We start from the raw sequence: 19239 nt of genomic DNA on the forward strand, positions 1-19239 counted from the left end.
GTATGGAAGCGAGATCAATCTCTTATAACAAATTCTCTCTTATAAACTTTTGAATGGCTGCGTGACAATCTTCACATATCCTCGAAATTCTTAGAAGCCTAACGTGAGTGCCTTCCTCGGTTGTCATCAGCCACAAGGCACAGCTAGCTTCCCACTGCAAAACCACTGCCATGAGCAGAAAGGAATTCGTGAACCACTCCCCATAAATGGCTCATGTTGTTAAAGATGTGTCATCTCGCGTCCATGAGGTGATAAAAAAATTTCTGCGCATCGCTTGATCTGATAAAAAAAGCAAGTACAAACGAGATCATTGCCAACGATTTGATTCGACGTCAAACCATTTTTCCCAGCCAACCCATGGACACATTCGCCGGATCTGAAAGACCCGCATCGTGAACAAGCAGGCAGTGACAAGAAGCATTTGTAGGAAGTGACGCAGGTACTGTTGCCTTGAAGGAATGGAAAGTAATAGATGCACGTCCGAGCCGAAGTGTTTATCGTAAAGTAAACTAATCATTTGGAAGACAAGTAACTATCAAGTCTTCCTCGGAGGACAAGATTTTCCATGTAGGTGTTTTGTGTAGAAAAATCCGATCAGAGCTACTACATTTGGAAAATAGAAAAAAATGCAAAGATTTGCTGCTCGCTCTTACAGTCTATATACAGATATAGATAGATCTGCTGAAAAATCTTCCAATACAAATGTATTCTGAATGAGGTGGATCTGGTGCCTCGGAGAAATTTAAAAGAATACTCAGGTGAGAGAATTTGCCCCACAAGCCACTACGTGGTGGGAGAATAAGTGGCCATCATACAGTTCCTAGGACGCGAACATGGAAAGGAGACCCACGACAAAATATCGGATCTTCTGATGAATCTGTCCTTGCACGGGCTCTCAGAATGTCATTAGGATCGTCTATGACAGCTGCACCAACTAGGGTGTACTCACCAGGTACCAGAAAATACAGTGAAAAGGTGTGGGCAATTTCTTGGAGAGGAGGAACCTCCAAGCGGATACCACTCAGAACACCTGGAGGAAAAAAATGGCACAGATCAAAACAGAGCCATGCAAAAAACTGTGTAATATTAGTTGCAACATTAAGTTTATCATATATGTATTTTTTTAAACAAGTTCCTCATGTAACTATAACTAGAAATATAAAGTCAGCAGCCATAAACAGCAACAAAGACCATGACCACTCGTGACAGAACTTAAAATTTTGACCTTCACTCTGAAGCTTCGTTTGATATAAAGGGCAGGTTAGTGCTCAAGGATGTGGAAGAACTGAATTCACTCTATATGGAGCTGTGAGATTTAGTCCAAGTAACAAAGTAATGCTTTCTTACTTTTTTCTTAGAAAACAAACCGACTTTTGTAGGTTGTGCTGCAGGAACCGCTTAAAAAGTTTCCAAACTAAAAGCCAACCTTATGAAAATTCAGTATTCATTTTTAGATTGGTCGGATCTCATTGAACAGGAGGGTCAGGAACTTTCCCTCTCTTACTCTTCCATTTCCCTGCATAGGAATGTCAGTAAACTGACTGAAAACTAGATCATGTAGGGTAAGAAAATTTTCTCTCAATTGCCTGTATGGAGTGAGGAGAAGTACTCTTGTTAAGTAGAAATCAAATTTGCATTGTAAAGTTAGGAAATAAACAAAATATGACATAAACAATAAAACCAGTATAACCTCACACTTCCCATAGTCCCATCACTAAAAGAAAAAATCAACATTTCAAAATGGGAAGTAGATCAATTTGGTACTTTAATTGCTTTTTGCATTCGACAGTGATATACTTTCTCTAATCATTAAAGCTCTCATATAGTAGCGGCTGATTTAGTTTATAGAGAAAAAGAACTAAGTTATGGATAAAAACAACATAATTGATTGCCTAATACCTAAGGTTACTAAACAAAAAGATCTGTAACCACTACCATGCTTGACAATCTTTAAGAAGGTTCTACCACTACTTTGGACAAAAGTGGATTTCAGGTTCCTTAAAAGGAAACAGAATTATCTTCTTTCCTTCTCTTTCACTAAAAGTCGCAGAGAGAGAGAGAGAGAGAGAGAGAGAGAGAGAGAGAGAGAGAGAGAGAGAGAGAGAGAGAGCGAGAGAAGATAACCCATAAACCCATGAGATTGAATCACAAGAATTCACATCAAGAATCCCTCTTGCCACTACCCATGAGATCGAATCACAGCAAATCACATTAAGAACCCCTCTCCCCACTTCCTGGTGAGGTCATTGACCTTGAGGCTCAATCGATTTTTCTTTTCTTTCTTTTCGTAACTGTCAGATTCACCAGAAGTCAAGTTAGATGTCTGAACAAGTACATCTTACCACTTATCCTCCTTAATTCTAACTCTCTGTGGCATAACTGAAAAATATTAGAGTCAACATAGATCTTAAATTTTCCAGACCTCTTTTTGGCCAGGACTGAAAATTAAGATCTCCAAGAACCAAGTGACTGTTGTGACCTGTTAGTCCGACTGTTCACAGCTACTGTCTTTTCTCATTTCTTAGAATACTTTGTTTTTGAATATTAGTTAAACATATATACACCAATACCCATTTGTGAGTTGAACAGAATGTAGCCATTTGTATCAAAGCGCATACAATGTCTCCACCAAAATGTTCTGATGAACCCAAATTAAGCCAATACAATTGCCCGTTCCCATGAATTATTGTCGTAAAATGAGCTACCTTATGGTCAATCTTAGGGACTCAAGGAATACTCGGCTGCTGTCAACTCTTTGGGTCTCAGGGAGCAGCTTCCCCGAGAAGATTTAAGATGTATTATGGTCAATTCATGACTAATACATGGCAGCACAAACCTAAATCTGAAAACAATGTAGCAGATGCTTGCGAGGGAAGGAACTTCTCGCCAGCACCTCGCTATCGGCAGCTCTCTCCCTCTATGACTGGATTATACCCTAGTTTCATACTGTTCTTATAATGTATCCCTATGATTTGTCACTTTTCATATTGGGCTTTCTTGTACTTAAATTCATGACCTCATTGTTTTGTACATGTTCTGATGCTCTTTTTTCATCCCCTTTAATGAATTCACTTTCTCATTATTCTCCAAAAAAACCTGAAAAATAACTCAGAAACCACAGGCAAACAGAAAACGCAGCAGGAAAATGACAATTTTTTTCAATGGAGACATTCACATAAAGTAAACATACCAGCCCATAGCACAGTTCCTTTGTTGCCCTCGACACAATTCTCGCCAGCAACATCTCTGCAACTGACACTAAGTGTCATTCTGATCTTCTCCTTAGCATTATTTCGAACAAGGACTTCCATTGGAGTCATCTCATGTGCTAATATCGATCCCTTGCACTGACTTAATGTTTCCTTTTCTGTGCTAAAATCTTCCTGAATATCTGTTTCAGATGACAAGCTAACCTTCCTTGCAAGCCTGAAGCCAAAAGTTAGAGGATCTGGAAGTAGTATATCTACTGCTGATGCTTGTAAAGCTGTTTGAATTCCATCTTTAATATTCAATTCTCCCATGCTATTCCGCCCTGATTGCCATCTGACTTTTATTCTTGAAATCAGATTTTTAATTGAAGCGTTCAACTCAGCTTTGGTGCTCTTTTCAGCCAGGCCAAAACTTTTACCTCCCACACTATCATCCATCTGACTGTCCTTGCAAAAGAAGGACCCATCGAGAACAGGTAACTTAAAGTGCTCTAAGGGTATAAGCACCCTTGCAGAGTAATCCCTGTCTATTCTAGTCTTGGGATAGCTAATATCTGAAGCTTCACTTTTTGTAGTTTCCAGTTGGACAGATACATTAATCTCAAAAAAAACGTCTGTAGGATTTGTCAACTCAAGCTCAAGAAGTCGCAGGACCCAGCTGCCTCTGTATGGATCAATCTTCACCAAGCTATCAGTGTTATTTATATTAGATGCAGCTCCCACGGAACCACATTCAACATCAACCGGCTTGGGGATTGTCTCACTAACATGGGCTGGAATCTCCATGGAGAGCAAGCGAGCCTTCACAAATGACAAGCCCTGTGCAACAGACACTTCCAGTGGAACCACTAAGCGCCTTCCTGGGGGCACAACAGACTGGCCTATTTTGTGCACTCCAGAGTGTTCCAAAGGCCCTGAAAAAGAAGCAAGATCATGTTATATAACAGTGGAAATGACTGTGTATTTGTAAAAGAATTAATAGTATTACTCCTGGAATCAAACACAATGTAAGCCACAAAGCTGTGAAGCATGACTAGACTCAATGTGATCCAAGACAAAATAAAGAGGAAAGGCAAGAAACATGTCTCTACTTTGATACATTTCTGGATGCTAATCATCAAATCACATAGCCACAAAGCAGAAACACAAAAACGTACTATGTAATAACAGCAGTCCTTGACACTGTTTCTGAGAATGTTATGGTGGGCAATAAACTAAACACACAATCAACATCACATGTGGATTGCTCATAAGATATAACCAGTATAAACACACATCTCCTAGCAAACTTCAAGACAGCCGCTCATGTGCCCAACAAATTGAGGCTTTAAAAAAAATTCTTGCACACAGAATCTATAGCATTAAAAGAAAAATACGCATAATCAAAACAGATGAAACCACCTGCATAATGAATAATCAAAAGTGGACTACTCCCGTCCTTGGATATCCTGCCCACACTTCCACCAACAGTCTTTCTAGGACAATCCAACTCCGTTCGTGATAACTGCCATGCTTTTATGGTCACAGGGAGCAAAACTTCTGCCCCGGGCTTCAAAGGTAGAGCAGAATTTAAAGTTTCAGACGCAACAGAAATAATGGAGTCTTGATTTTTCCCGGAAAGTGAAATATGTGCTTCGTTGACTGGAACAGAACCTGCATTATTATTTTATAATTTTTTGAGATAACAATGTGAAAAAGAAAACATTATGAAAGCTCCCTAGGGAGACAAAAAGAACAAAGTGAGAGAGTATAAAGAGTAGCGAAACACAAGAACAAAAAAAACTCAAAGTGGAATAAAACCTGCATTGGCCAGACTTATCCAAACATCTCGAATCTCGCCTTCATACAGAATAGTAGCTCCATCTCCTCCCACCACATGAGAGACCAACAACGGCAGAGGTGGCACCACGGAAATATTTGGTGTCTGCACATTTCTAAACTTAGGGGATCCACAAGATCTGAATGGGTCTGAAAGTACTAAACCCTGTGCCACTCCAAGGAGCAAGTTATCAACATCTCGAAAGAGGTGCTCTGTAATCACGCCAAAACAGTGCACAGTGCATCCGGGTATTGTCACTGGACCAACAGAGGTGGGAATTCCCGACAACAAGATCACCTTTGCAGAATTGGGAGGTAGACTCACACTTATAGGGAATGCATCAATGTTTTCGGAATGAACAGAGAGATATATACTATCAACAAATAAATCAAATCCACAAGGGTTTGCCAATTCCACCAGGACTTGGACAGGCTCCCCGACAATCCAGATCAGATCCTGTTTATTTCTGCTATTTGGCTCCCCTTTACTAAAAGGTGTGTAGATGAAAGGTCCTGAAGGAGCAGACCCTGTCCACCAGTCTTCTTTGTTTGGGTCGCGCTTTACTATGTCCACTTGGGAAGGATGAATGGGAAAGGAATGTAATCTGAAATTGAAAAGAAAAGGGCAAACCAGTAGTTATATATTTCTCATGCAATAATTCAGTTATAACTATCATTTCTGCATAAGTGGCATGGACATATCCACTAAACATGTTTAAATGTCTAGGGTTTGGGTTTTAACATATAGCTGAAAATCAATTCTTGTTTGGAAGAAAGAAGGGCTTTGTGAATACACACTGTGTTATAAGTGGAAACCACATAAGTACCCAACCACTTATACACGGTAGCAAGTTTTTGCAAACGACAAATACAGAAACTTTAAGTTTGTGATTCATATCTCATGCAGCACATGTCCGACTTCTAAACATCATTCTCACGACCAGGTAGAGGTAACAAAGTTTCAGGAAACAAAGAGAGTGACTGCTCTTGTTGTAATGAAACAGAGAGAATGACATCATATAATCATGAGAAGCTTAGCCAGAGTTGGCCAAAAGAAGACAATAGAATCCAGACCATGCAGCTGGTCTCTTAAAAAAATACCCAAGTCAGGAAGTCATCAGATAAGAGTAGTAACAACCAACCACATCCATTCAGAAAATGTCCGGTAGCATGAGTGAGAAATCAAGATAGAGGGTTCTCAAATCATTTCTGAGGAATTTCTTCGAAGAAGGAAAGAACAGAAGTCTAAAGCTTAGAGCTCCTATAATCAAAACAGTCAAAGCTATTTCCTAGAATAATGATTTAACAGAAAAGGATTAAAATTACTAAAAATAGACAAGTTGGAACAGCTTCTTAATAATCCATGTGGGAGGTTATGGGCCAGTTTGACTGGAGAAAAAATGAGAAAAATAAATAAATGTTTTAGGTTAGGAACCCTCATTTTGGCTTCTTTTTCCTACTTTTTTCTCACTTCCTCTCAATCTAATCATGACTCACATTCATTTGTAAAATACTGAAAGATTTTCTCCTGATTGGGCCATTTTGCATTGGCATTTGACCTTCATAGACCTTTTCACAATGAAATTAAGAAAATGAATCCATAATTTAATAATTCAAATAAAGCATGAATGACACCTTCACAGCCTACAATGTTTCTAGAACAACCTGAGTAATAGGGAAGCATAACTTACCAACAATGGGCAGAGAAATCAAACATGGATCCTATCAAGGTATTGGTAGTGAGAAGTGTTCACCTATTCAAGATGGCAATGCAAATAAAATCCTGCGCAAAACTTATACTTTGCAGCAAGACTAGGAGTTGCAACCCAAATGAGTGCAGGTCAACTTATAGGCAATCCGATAACTGCTCTTTTAATGCACAATCAATACTACAAATGTTTGTATAGAATCTGCACTATATTCTCTTTGTTGATATATACATCCTTTTCAAAAAAAAAAAAAAAAAAGATTCTGCACTATATAATGTAAAAGGTAGAATATGTGCCACTACAGCTGAAGAAAACTTCAGCAAGTTTCAATCGAATTGCAGAAAGTCTAGGGGGTCATAAATACCTCCTATCTGTGAAAACCCTTGAAAGAAATTTACTAACTAGACTCCTACAAAATAAACACGAGCATTTCAGGCAACTCCTAGTAATAACAGTACTACAATAAAATATCACTACAACCCAAAATAGATGATCTAAACAATCGTTTTAGCCCTTGGCTCAGCTGCCATATCCACCTTTCCAAGGTTCAAAATGGGCCCAACAATCAAGCCTCATGAATTTCTGCAGGTGCCTTCCAAACTCCCCAAAAAGATTAAGAGAAGAAGAAAAAAAAGTTTTCTGGTGACGGATTGTTCCAGTAATACTCAATAATTGGAAAGGAGAACAATTTCTAAACTAAAACACTTCTCACCACTGGTTAATGGGTGACAGTAAAACTTCAAGGTAATAAATGAATAATAAAATAATACTCCTTACGACTCGAGACTAAGAAACAGGGAAAAAAAGATAACCGATGCCAAAATCATTTGCCAGCTTAGGTTGTGGGTACACATAATGGAATCAGCAACTTTGAGTAGGTCTTCCTGATGACATCATAGAAGCATTCTATTTATGTTCTTTCTTGAACTGCTACAAGTCTTTGCATTTCCAATACACTAAACATGCAAACCTTCATCCTAGAGTTACTTTCTGCTAATTAAATAACTTGATTCAAGAAGTTAAAGAAAAATAGTCGTCCCAGCTAAACCGTCAGTAGAATGCAGTGAGAGCTCACTGCAAACAAGTAGAATAACGTAAGATTAACTGTATACCTAACAAAAGGAAGGGCTGGATCAGCACAACGGGTCCCAGATGAAAGCCTCTCAGCAGAATTTGTCAGTGCACTAGCAAGGCCACTTTGGCCAGCAGGGGTAATCAGAGGATAGTATGATCTAAGTAGCCGAGCTGCTGCACTCCATGCAGCAAGAGCATCTCCAGCACGGATAGAGGACAAGAGAATTTCTCTTAAAACAACCATTTGTATGGTGCTCCACTGTGACTCAAACAATTGTACCACTGACTGAGGATGCATTTTCCCACAATCAGTTAGACATGGTCCAAGCTCCTACAAAAAAAATCAAGAAATAAAAGAACTTGACTGTCAGTTTCAATAACTGCCACCACAAAATACAGAAAAAGAAGTGAGAGTTATCAGCCACCTTTGATATACCATTTAGTTCTATATATAAAGACAAAAGAAAAAAGGTAAACAGAAAGTAAACCTCATTATACTAACATTAGAAGAACCATGGGACTGGGCACAAATTCCTCGACTTTGTACACGGTATGCCTTCGATGTCATGGCTAATACTTGCATAGCACTAATGGCAGCACAATAGTTTTCTTGCTGCAAATATAATAGCGCAACCTGCCTCGAGAAAAATGCAGCCTTGCGCTGGTACCCCAGAGTTCCAAATAGGCGGGCTATTTCCACATATAATATAAGACGGTCACTAGCATCAATCAAAGATTTTGCACCATCAGCAGCAGCCATCAACAACTCTGCAACCTCCTTAGCCATCCCTGGTCTGGAAAGGGAAAAGAGGGGTTAGTATCACAAAAGTAAATGCTTACAATTCAAAGACTTCGATGCAGGCAGAATATGAGCCCAAGACATCTGGGGAGGAACGAGCTATCCACAAATGTCAAATTTTCATGGAGCAATAGGTCCATAAATGCCCTCCAAATGTTGCATCTTACAATATTTAAAACTGAAATAACATAAATTCCATGCTAAAAATACATAATATCAGTATCAATAAGATTCTTAGGCCAGCTAAAAATTAGAACCATTCTAATCAATTTCATTGAGAAAGTGAAATTAATCACTATGCAACAAGTATGAAATTACATATATATTTGGGTGGTCTCTCTCTCTCTCTCTCTCTCTCTCTCTCTCTCTCTATCTATCTATCTATTTATCTATCTATATATATATATATATACGCACACACGGCTGATCCAATACAAAAAGTCATTTGGTGAAAAACATGCGAAACAGCTATCTCAGCCATTAATCATAATCGGACAGATGAGATAGCAGTTTCGGATGTTTCGCACCAAATGGTTTTTCGTATTGGATCAGCCCTATATATAATGCTATTCTGAATGATAAAAGTGAAAGTAGTAAAACATGACGAGCAAGATTTATATTCCCAGTAGCTACCTGATGACAGAAACCAACATTACATAACATTTTTTTTTTCAGTTCTACCTGCAAAGAAATCTAGCCAACTTCAAAGCAGCTTCAAGTTCAAAGCTCACTGTTGATACTCTGCCAAAAAAGACCAAAATAGATATTATTTCATACAAATGGATTCAAATCATGATAGGATTGGCTGTAAAGGAAATAAAGATGTAGGTTTAGGACTAGCGCCTACCCCCCACCCACCCCAAAAAAGACATTTAAAAATTGTTAAAATCTTTAACATGAACTTCCATAGTTTTGAATAGTCATGATAGATAACTAAAATATAAATCTTCTTTTCTAACTTAAGTAAGCCTTCACTGAAGGGTTTTTGTGCTCAATACCATCATAACAGTTGAGTTATACACTTATTTTGTTTTTTTAGTTTTGAGTCTCATACAGGTAATTTGCCTTTCAATATTAATCAAAATCACTATTTCAATAATGAGTGTATTATAGAGGCAAAGTTTCTTTTTTAACCCGTAGCTTAAGAACCAAATCAGGAAATTTTATTCGGCCAGTAACAATCATTTAAAACCTTCATACTTGCTCATTCCACCTAGATGGGCTGGTATTCCAAATTACACTTGTTTGAGAAAATTTCAGTTACATGTTTTGTGCCTAAATCCATTTGAATCTGATGGTAAAAAATGCCCAATCTTTGAGGCAATAATAAAGGGCTATGATCATCCATTGACTATCTCTGACTTGACATATATGATACCCCACATCCATCTCCTTTTCCCTTTAATCAACAAGTTTTTGGATCAACTTACAGGAGCAGCTGGAACATAAGAATTTAATAACCAGTTCTTTCAAAAAACACGAGAAAAAAAAATCTCACAGGAAAAGCCCCAGATTTGGTCCTATGCTTAGAAGGATTTTCATAGTTTAGAAAGCTTTAATGCATGAAGAAACTTTTTTGAATTCCTCCATTAGATGGGTGGCTTCAATTTCTCAAGTAAAAGGTCCACAACCCTAATTTCAAAAGTGCCACAGAATCAGCAACAACACCCAATAAACAGAAGAAATGAAGAACTTTGTTTTATCAATAACCTTTGAGTGTTATCTTGGACAAATGATCTTCTGTAGAGTTGAATGACTGTATAATAACGATACTTCACCTCCTCCTCTAGAACTGGATCTATCTGACCTTCATGGTCTATCTGTTCATACACACAAACCATGGTTTGAGAAAATAAAACAATTTCAATTATTAATAATCAGAGAGGAATGTAACATTGACAAATATGCTGACCAGTAGGGCACAAACACTACCCTCCAGAGCACCAGCATGCCAAAAGACATCCCCTGTTAACCTGGCAAGCTCTATTGCTGTAGAATAATGATCATTAGCATCAACTGGGGAACCAGCCAACAAACAATAATCTCCTATTGTTTTTTGGGCACGACCAAGCCTCCGTTTTTTGGCCTTGATCACCTGCAATACATAGAACAACAATCACTTTCAGTAGCTTCACAGCTTTTACGAACTCTTTTTCCAGATTCAAAAAGAATTGAAGCCAAATGCCCAAATCCATAGAACACCTAAAAATCAAAACCTCCTCTGAGCTGAGACTCGCTTGAGAATCTAATGGTGTCTTTAAAATTGTGCCCGCAGATTCTGAACGGAGGACCCATTTCTCAAATTCCATCAACAAAGAGGCAGCAATATCTTGCATCATTGTGTACAAATGAAACTCCTGTGTTTCCCTATCTGCTGGGGGAAATAAAGTTAGGTTTCCCTTCTTACCACCATCAACAAGCTGTAAGCAAAAAAAAGTAGACATAAGAACTAGTGAAGGTTATGTTGGTTAATTCCCTTAGTTCCCTATCCAAAGAAAGAGATACCCAGGAAAACCACCTTCATGAGAGGCCAACAAAATGGTAAGAAGTAAGTACATTGATATTCTCTTTTGGTAGGTTAAAAGTTCCATTGAAGACAACCCCTAGTCTGTGCCCCCTCCCCCCCCCCCCCCAATCCCAACGAGGAACCTTCACCATGTTTTTTACAAGATCATGACATGCCACTCAGCTCTGTATAGGAGTGGATTCCTCATGAGACAAATCATGTGGTCGACTCTCCTGCTATAAGTGGGATCCGATCCTCCAATAATACCTTATTGAGTGAGACTCCCAACCCACTAGTTCTACCTAGAGGCTTCACTATTTTAGTTTCATGCAGTCTAGTAGCTTTTTTTTAGCTTGGTTTTGTTGTATGTTTATTTTAGCTGCCAACTTTGTCTTGTTTTTTTAGTTTTCCCCTCAGGGATCCCAGTATTCTTCTCTTTCTTTATAAAATTTCTCACCACCTTAATAACAAAATTCCAGCATTGGTTTACACTTGGCAATAACTTGTGCTTTATGTTGAGAAGAGAGCTCCTCATTTCTACCAGTCATTTCAGGATGAATCCACCCAACTTCAACACTCTCCTTCATTAATGTCAAAATATTGGTATTGTCTCATTCAATAGCAGTGAACATTATATGCATCACCACAAGTTTTCATAAATTAGAGAAAGAAAAAAAAAGAAACTCAAGCATGAAGCACATGGATTTAGGATAATTCTCATGTCTGGCCAATAAAAATGCAATGACAGAAAAATAGGATTTAATGATGATAAAAAAAGTTGATTGCTTCCGCAACAATCCTCCATTGTCAGGACCAAAGTTAGATTCAAGACACATTGCTCATCTTTTGGCACTTATCCACCAAAGTTGAAATTTAGGACTAATTTGGAATAGGATAGTGATGACAATCTGACAGTCATTAAAATACATGAATGGTGACAAGTATGGATCTAAAGAATGTTTGGTTGTTGCGTATTTGCCCTAACCATTTCTTTGATGCTATTTACTTGTCCTAATTTTCAAGTACTCATATCAACAAGGATCTTTGCATTTGGCTATATAATTATTTCATGTGAAAGTCAAAATCATTCTACTTTTGATTTGAATTTGATGAAATCCCCATTTCACATGACTTGAAGACACGCAGCAATTTCCAGCAGAAATAGATGTGTTTTTTAATGTAAATAAACCCTTATCCTCGAGAAAATCAGTGAGCACAATTCTAGGAAGGCATGAACGTGTATAAATTGAATTTTAAAACCTCAAAGACTCACCATGTCATAACCATAAACATTAAAAGAAATGTAAGACGATTAGGAAGCTCTAATGTCCCTCTGAAACTAAAGGAAACATTTCCTGCCAGGTTCCAGTCTACAAGGCCCAAGGCTTGTACAGCGAGCTACACTAATGCAAAAGAGTAGTAGTGCTTCAGATGGAGCGCACCAAGCACATCAAATTCATTCTACAGAGGACGAAAATTTACAAAACAAATAGATAATACAATGCATGTGATAAAAAGAGGAGGGGGTGTCGCGTAGCAACCGTTAATTAACCTGATTGTCGTTTGGGGTAAAGGCAAAGCATCGCTCAACAAGAGCAGATGTGTAACTCTTGCAAGCAGCGGCGAATTGGTCGGCAACGAGGCCGAGATCGGGGGAAGAAGGACAATGGCAGAGGCCTATGACCGCGAGGATCTTCCTGTTGGACTGAAAATCTTCCCAGGGGCTTGGAGGCGAACCTCCAACCATAAACTTGAAGCGAAGGCTGCCGGTGTCCCATGGCTGGTGAGCGAAGGGGCTCTTCTGGTGCTCCGTGTAAAAGGAACTGATGGCGGAGAGCTCGATCTTGCGGTGGCGGAGTAGCATGGAGATGTAGTCCCGCAGATGCGACTGTGGGACATGTCCTATAGGTAGTAGAGCAACGCGGATCATGCAGCCACTTTCCATGCTCACGTCCGGCTCCATCGCCGATTGCGGTGGGAGGGAATTTCCCGGTGCGATTCCGAGAGACAACAGGAGAGTGTTTGCGTAACGAAGTTTAAAAACGGAGAGCAGATCTGGCTACTGTGTGTTACCCAACTACGCTGTGGTCTGTTGCGATTATCGGCATTTGAAATTAGACACGACCCATGATCCAACCATAAAAAATTCTTTCAACCAAAGAGAAAGCAAACTGATTGCTTTGTATTCAAAGCCGTTCGAGTAGTTTCACGGCATACCCGGGTGACTGCGAAGATTCCACGGAACTCCGCATGAAAACGAAGTACCAAACTCATCAGAAAATTATTTCTTCTTTATTTTAAAATAAATTTTAATAATCAGTTTTCTGAATTTTTGTGTTCTAATATAAGTAATTTCCCTTGTACCTGGTTTTCAAATTAATATAAGATATGACAAATAGAGCCACTGTGACCTCCTCCCCCATCATAAAGGGCCCAAGCTATTTATATAATTTATAATATTACTTAAATATTTATAATTAAAAAATATATCCGTTTAGTACCCTGTTGAAAATGAGTCTCCCCCAAAAAAGCTAAAAATATGTTTTAAAATTATAAGTTTATAATAAATCTATTTCTTATTTCTAATTTTTTGTATTTTTTCTTTTTATATTTAAAACTTCTCAAATTAATATAGATAAAATTTTTTTTATGATTTATACCTGAGGAGTAGAATCAAACCTTAAAAATATTTTTTTTTCATTTAAGGGTCTTAATTTTTTTTATAAATTTTAGGAAATAAATATTTTTCATATTAAAATGGTCTTTAAGAATTATAAAATATAATAAATTTTAATTTTATGTAGTTTAAATAGTAGTACTTTTATGGACCTTATTAGTCTACGACACCTTTGAAAGAAAAAAGAGATTTAAGTTACCATGTAAGATTTAGAAAAATACAAAAAAGTAAAAAATTCATGCAAAAGAGAATGATTATTATTCAAGACCATCTAACTTTATGCAATTTCCAAGTATGACTCATGATTAAGATCATTGAGTAAATAAATAATATTTTTAAAATATTTTTAATAATTTTTATTTAATAATATGCCTTATATAATTATAAATAAAATTTCACATTTGATAAGCTGCAATAGACCAGTGAATTCAGGGATCCTCCAACCAGTGACTCAATTCTCTGGTGTGAACACAACAAATAACATAAGAATCCCTTGCTTAAAAAAGCCAGTAAACTTTGTCAAGAATGAAAAAAATATCATTTGGTTTTCCTCAAGTTCAGATCAAGTTTGAACATACTGGTCGTCATAATTGTTAGTATAAAACTTGAGTTTCTTATTTTGCATGTGAATTATGTTAGTACATACACCATTCAGGAAATCTTGAGAGTGAGAGATCACAACCAAAATCCTATTAAACTTCTTCAGAGTTTCCTCCAACCACACACATGCCTCCAAGTCCAGATGATTTGTGGGTTCATCGAGTAAAAGAATGGTGAGGTTCATAAATAATGCACGCCGCGCATCCGCCACCTTTCAAAGAAATCTCGGGTTTTCTTAGCTTAGCATTTTCTTGTCAAAGCCAACTCCCTATAAAATTTTTGCAACACGTTTCTCAGCAGTTGCTACATCCAAGGCTTCTAACCGCTCATAAACACGCTCTAGGGTTTCTCCACCACCATCATCCTGTGATGCCAGTGCTTCAACTTCTTTCTCCAATTTCAGCCTCTCCTCATCACAACATATGACAGCCTCAAGTGCAAACATGTCAGAGGCTTCAATTTCACAGGAAAGATGGTATATGTCCATGTGCTCAAGGATGGGAAGCTCTTTGCATCCTATAGCAGTTAAGAGTGTGGACTTTCCACAGCCATTCAGTCCAAGCAAACCATATCGTCTTCCATAGTTGAGCTCTAATTCAGAATCAACTATCAAGTCATGACCATGAAAAGTTACTGATAAGGATTCAATATGAATGTCTCTGGAGAGCGGAAGGGAACAAAGGACTCCAATACACGTCCGATCCGATATCTGCAGTGCTCCGACTGCATTCAACACATTTTCAACTCCGTTATCGGCCGTTGAAGCTGACGACGACTTCGACGAAGTTGCCGCTGCAGCTTTCCCTCCTCTCTTTGCTGTCGTTGCGGCCTTCTTCTGAGCAACCTTCTTCTTACTCGCGTTCGACACCATACCTCTAGAGTGGTAGCTCTCAAGATCAAGCTAGGGTTTCCAATGAGGATTGCGCTTGACGTATTGTTTCCCGAGAGAGAACCTAGCGGACACAGAGGCAAGGTTAGAGGGTTTTCGCCGCCCCGGTAGGAGGGAGATTTTATATGGTTGTGATTGCTCTCGGAGGAGAGTGAGCACAAATGTCGTACAAACCTCGAGTCTTTAGTGAGAGGCGCAACAAGACCTTATACAAGGACTGGCCCGAGTGATACAAATACTGTTCCACACTCCCCCGCAAAGGGAATACTCGTGCAAATTCGGTGGCCAAATTCGCGGCCTTCGAGGGGGAGAGGGATTCGAACTTGGGACCAACCTGCTCTGATACCATGTTGAAACCAGTTGCGCTAAAACCTCGAGGCTTTAGTGAGAGACACAACAGGACCTTATACAAGGACTGGCCCGAACGATACAAATACGGTTCCACACTCTCCCGCACAGGGAATACCTGTGGAAATTAGGTGGCCTTCGGGGGGGGGAGCAGGATTCGAACTCAGGACCAACCTGCTCTGATACCATGTTGAAACCAGTTGCGCTAAAACCTCGAGGCCATAGTGAGAGGCGCAACAAGACCTTATACAAGGACCGGCCCAATCGATATCTCAACAGATCCATCACCACCTGCTTGTGAAAAAGAAAAATAGAACTTGTCATAATACCTTGACAGTTGAATAATCATGGAGGACAATCACAATAACACTTAGGGGATAAAGGTGGGGAAAAAAGGTAAATGAGGTTAAAAAATCTGCAAGAAGGAATTTTGCAATAGCAACACAAATGTTGAGCAAATCTATTCATTGTCACAAAGATAATGATCAATATACATTGAATGAGCTACCTTTGAGGAAGGAGATTTAAAGAATGATGCAGCTCCAATTAAAGATCTGACTGGTTTTCTAGTGTAGCTCCATCACTACTATAAATTGTAGGTTTCTAACTCTTTCCAGTTTCCTGGATGCTCTTTGAGGCTTCCACTATGATGACCTACAAATATTTTAGACATTTTATTTTGAATAATTTCCAGCTAATAAATTAAGAACATAAACAATGACTCTCTCATGTTTCCTTGTACCCATATAATATAGAGTAAAAAAAACGATATGGAAGAGCTTAATAGACAAATACCATTCTTTCTCCAATAAAACTGAATGATATTTACAGTAAATTTCCAGTATTTCCTACTACCTTCTTCAGAAATTATGGATCTGAGAGGCCTTGAACCTGAAGCTCATCCACATGAGTAGCTTGACCACGAGCTAGAATTTCGACCCCGAATGTATGAATGCCATACAAAGATTGTAAACAACCTACAGTTATAATGTTTGATTGCAATTAGAATTAGGTCATGAAGTACATTTCTACACAAGATACAAAAACTCCATTTCAGGTTTTTTTTTTGCAACAAAGGGTTGATTAGCCACTGCCAAATGATTTTACCAATAAAAGAATCTGACTACAAAAGTTACGGTTTAACTACAAAGACATAAACTCTGCACTTTCCATTGCACAACATTCAATAGATAGAGGAGTGAATTCATTCAGGTGGGGTAAGATAGATGGGTGTGTTCATTCAGTTGGAGCCATCTCTTGGAACTTCTCTACTTGCACCAGGGCTCTTAAAATGGCAGCTCCATCTTGCCAAAGGGCTTCACCCCATAAAATGACAATATCTCTCATCAGTAGACTCAATGTTTTCATGGTGAACTATGATGCCGACATAACTAGAACCCCAAAAAGAAGAGGGAAGATTATAAGGAAAAATGGTGTGATAAGAACCTCATCTATTATCAATTGAGTTTGACATTTTGAGCCTTCAAGGCATACCTTGTTCGATGATGACATCAATAATGAGAACCAGGAAGATATGCTTCTCAATATTTTTGAATCTCAAAAATGGTATGAACGAAAGCCTTATAACCTTCCATAAATCCACATCATAGCAAGTAAATATTTAAAGCTTCATATTTTCAATGAAATGAGATGATGTAAAAGTCGACATACCCAATTTTTATCAATTTCAGTAAGACTAACCTAGATTAACTGGAAGTGCTTCCCCTGCTATCAGGGTCAAGAGCTGAACTGAGATGCTTTACTGGTGGTTCTCCTAGACTTTTCACCCCTTTCAACTTTCCATGAAGGAGGTATATGTGCATAATGCAATAGTTTAACATTGTACCATTTCATTTCAAGAAGGATAAGCAGTTGGAGCTTTTGTTTATAACTGAAAAGCTTATTGAAATCTTGGTAACTATTGACACATATAAATGAGGAACCCCCCTTTTCTCAGTGGACTCAGGATATAGGGCAGTCCACTCTGTGGGTGGGGAATCAGGGTTTTCTGGGCCGCATCTCAACTTGAAAGGAAATCAAGGTTGTTCATTCATGTGGTTCTCACGAAGGGACAATGCTGATTCAGTCTTATGCTGAGATATGACTCAGAAAATCTCAAGGGTGACAAGGGTCCTTTTCTTGGTCAGTGTTCCAATGATAAGTTCTTTAAGGAATTGTTAACTGTAACAAATACATGATTAGTTTCCACAAACAGCTTGGAGGTATTATGGTGGCATTTTACTTCAATGTCTATGGTTTATCTAAATTTAACTTTGCAAGAGATTTCACATTCTACTTTGAATGCCTTTGCAAGAGACTACAACCCAAAATTGACACTTGCTGAAGAGGGTGAAATTATACAAACATCTCAAGGGAAGATGACATGCATCTCCAGATAAAAGATAGGGAGAATGCTGATTTGTTCAGTACTTTCAAGCAAGCATAGAAGTGGAATTCAGTAGTCAAAGATTACACTTGTTTATTTTTCATCAGTTTCTTGTTTGGTCAAATGAATCTATAATTTTCTAGTTCTTGGCAATCATATGTACTAAGCTGACATCAAGATAAAGAATGAAGAGATGTTTCTAACCCCAAAATTGACTCTTGCTAAAGAGGGTAAAATTATACAAACTTTTCAAGGGAAGCTGACATGCATCTCCAGATAAAAGACACTGAGAGAATGTTGACTTGTTCAGTACTTTCAAGCAAGCATAAAAGTGGAATTCAGTAGTCAAAGATTACATTTGTTTCTTTTTCATCAGTTTCTTGTTTGGTTAAATGAATCTATAATTTTCTAATTCTTGGCAATCATATGTACTAAGCTGACGTCAAGATAAAGAATGAAGAGATGTTTCTAACCCCAAAATTGACTCTTGCTGAAGAGGGTAAAATTATACAAACATCTCAAGGGACACTAACATGCATCTCCAAATAAAAGACACTGAGAGAATGCTGATTAGTTCAGTACTTTCAAGCAAGCATAAAAGTGGAATTCAGTAGTCAAAGATTACACTTGTTTCTTTTTCATCAGTTTCTTGTTTGGTCAAATGAATATATAATTTTCTAGTTCCTGGCAATGATATGTACTAAGCTGATATACAAGTTCCTAGTGAAAATTTTACTTATGCAGTCCAGTCCAACCAACTAGTTGATGTCAATGCCATTGCCAGAGCAGGCCATTTTTTCAGAAGACTTGCCTGGGGCAGTTGGTCCAACAGGGTCCTGACTGACCCATACTATTCATGCCTCCAACCTAAGCGAGGGAATTGGCCAACCAGAAAATATGATGCTAAGGAATGGAAATAAAACCATAATCAGACTAAGAAAGACAAAAATCTGCAATGGGTTTTCCCCTAGAAGTCCACTCTTTCTTCTCATACTTTTTCATAAAATACAATCAAATATAATCAGTTTATGCATTGGAAGAATCTCTTATGCACCCTCAATTTAGGAAGGGCAAAAGAGAAGTGTCATGGGACAGAACATATTTTTTTTTTCTTTCCCATGAGGGGAACCATGGTAGCAACATCGATGGTTAGGACAAAGCTACTAATTCAAAACGGCATTCACATCAGCAAATGGATGGGCTAAAGTGCAAGAAGGGAGAGTA

General features: G+C 38.3%; 1 protein-coding gene and 1 pseudogene across 1 annotated transcript; both read right to left on the minus strand.

Moving 5' to 3' along the window:
* Window positions 1–540: 540 nt before the first annotated feature.
* On the minus strand, window positions 541–13329 carry LOC137946287 (trafficking protein particle complex II-specific subunit 120 homolog). Its single transcript, XM_068792522.1, has 11 exons — window positions 12668–13329; window positions 10826–11029; window positions 10522–10704; window positions 10320–10429; window positions 9291–9350; window positions 8313–8604; window positions 7849–8141; window positions 5010–5632; window positions 4611–4862; window positions 3191–4123; window positions 541–1030 (listed from the first exon to the last, which is right to left on the minus strand). Exons 1-11 carry the CDS (start codon window positions 13076–13078, stop codon window positions 810–812), a joined length of 3582 nt encoding a protein of 1193 aa, XP_068648623.1. The 5' UTR covers window positions 13079–13329; the 3' UTR covers window positions 541–809.
* Window positions 13330–14243: 914 nt separating this feature from the next.
* Window positions 14244–15263, minus strand: LOC137946799 (ABC transporter F family member 1-like; annotated as a pseudogene).
* Window positions 15264–19239: the final 3976 nt, after the last annotated feature.

Source organism: Aristolochia californica, unplaced genomic scaffold (genome assembly GCF_029961685.1).
Source record: "Aristolochia californica isolate CCGP_79_NKW_82.1479 unplaced genomic scaffold, dmAriCali1.0.hap1 SCAF_12, whole genome shotgun sequence".
NCBI lineage: Eukaryota > Viridiplantae > Streptophyta > Magnoliopsida > Piperales > Aristolochiaceae > Aristolochia > Aristolochia californica.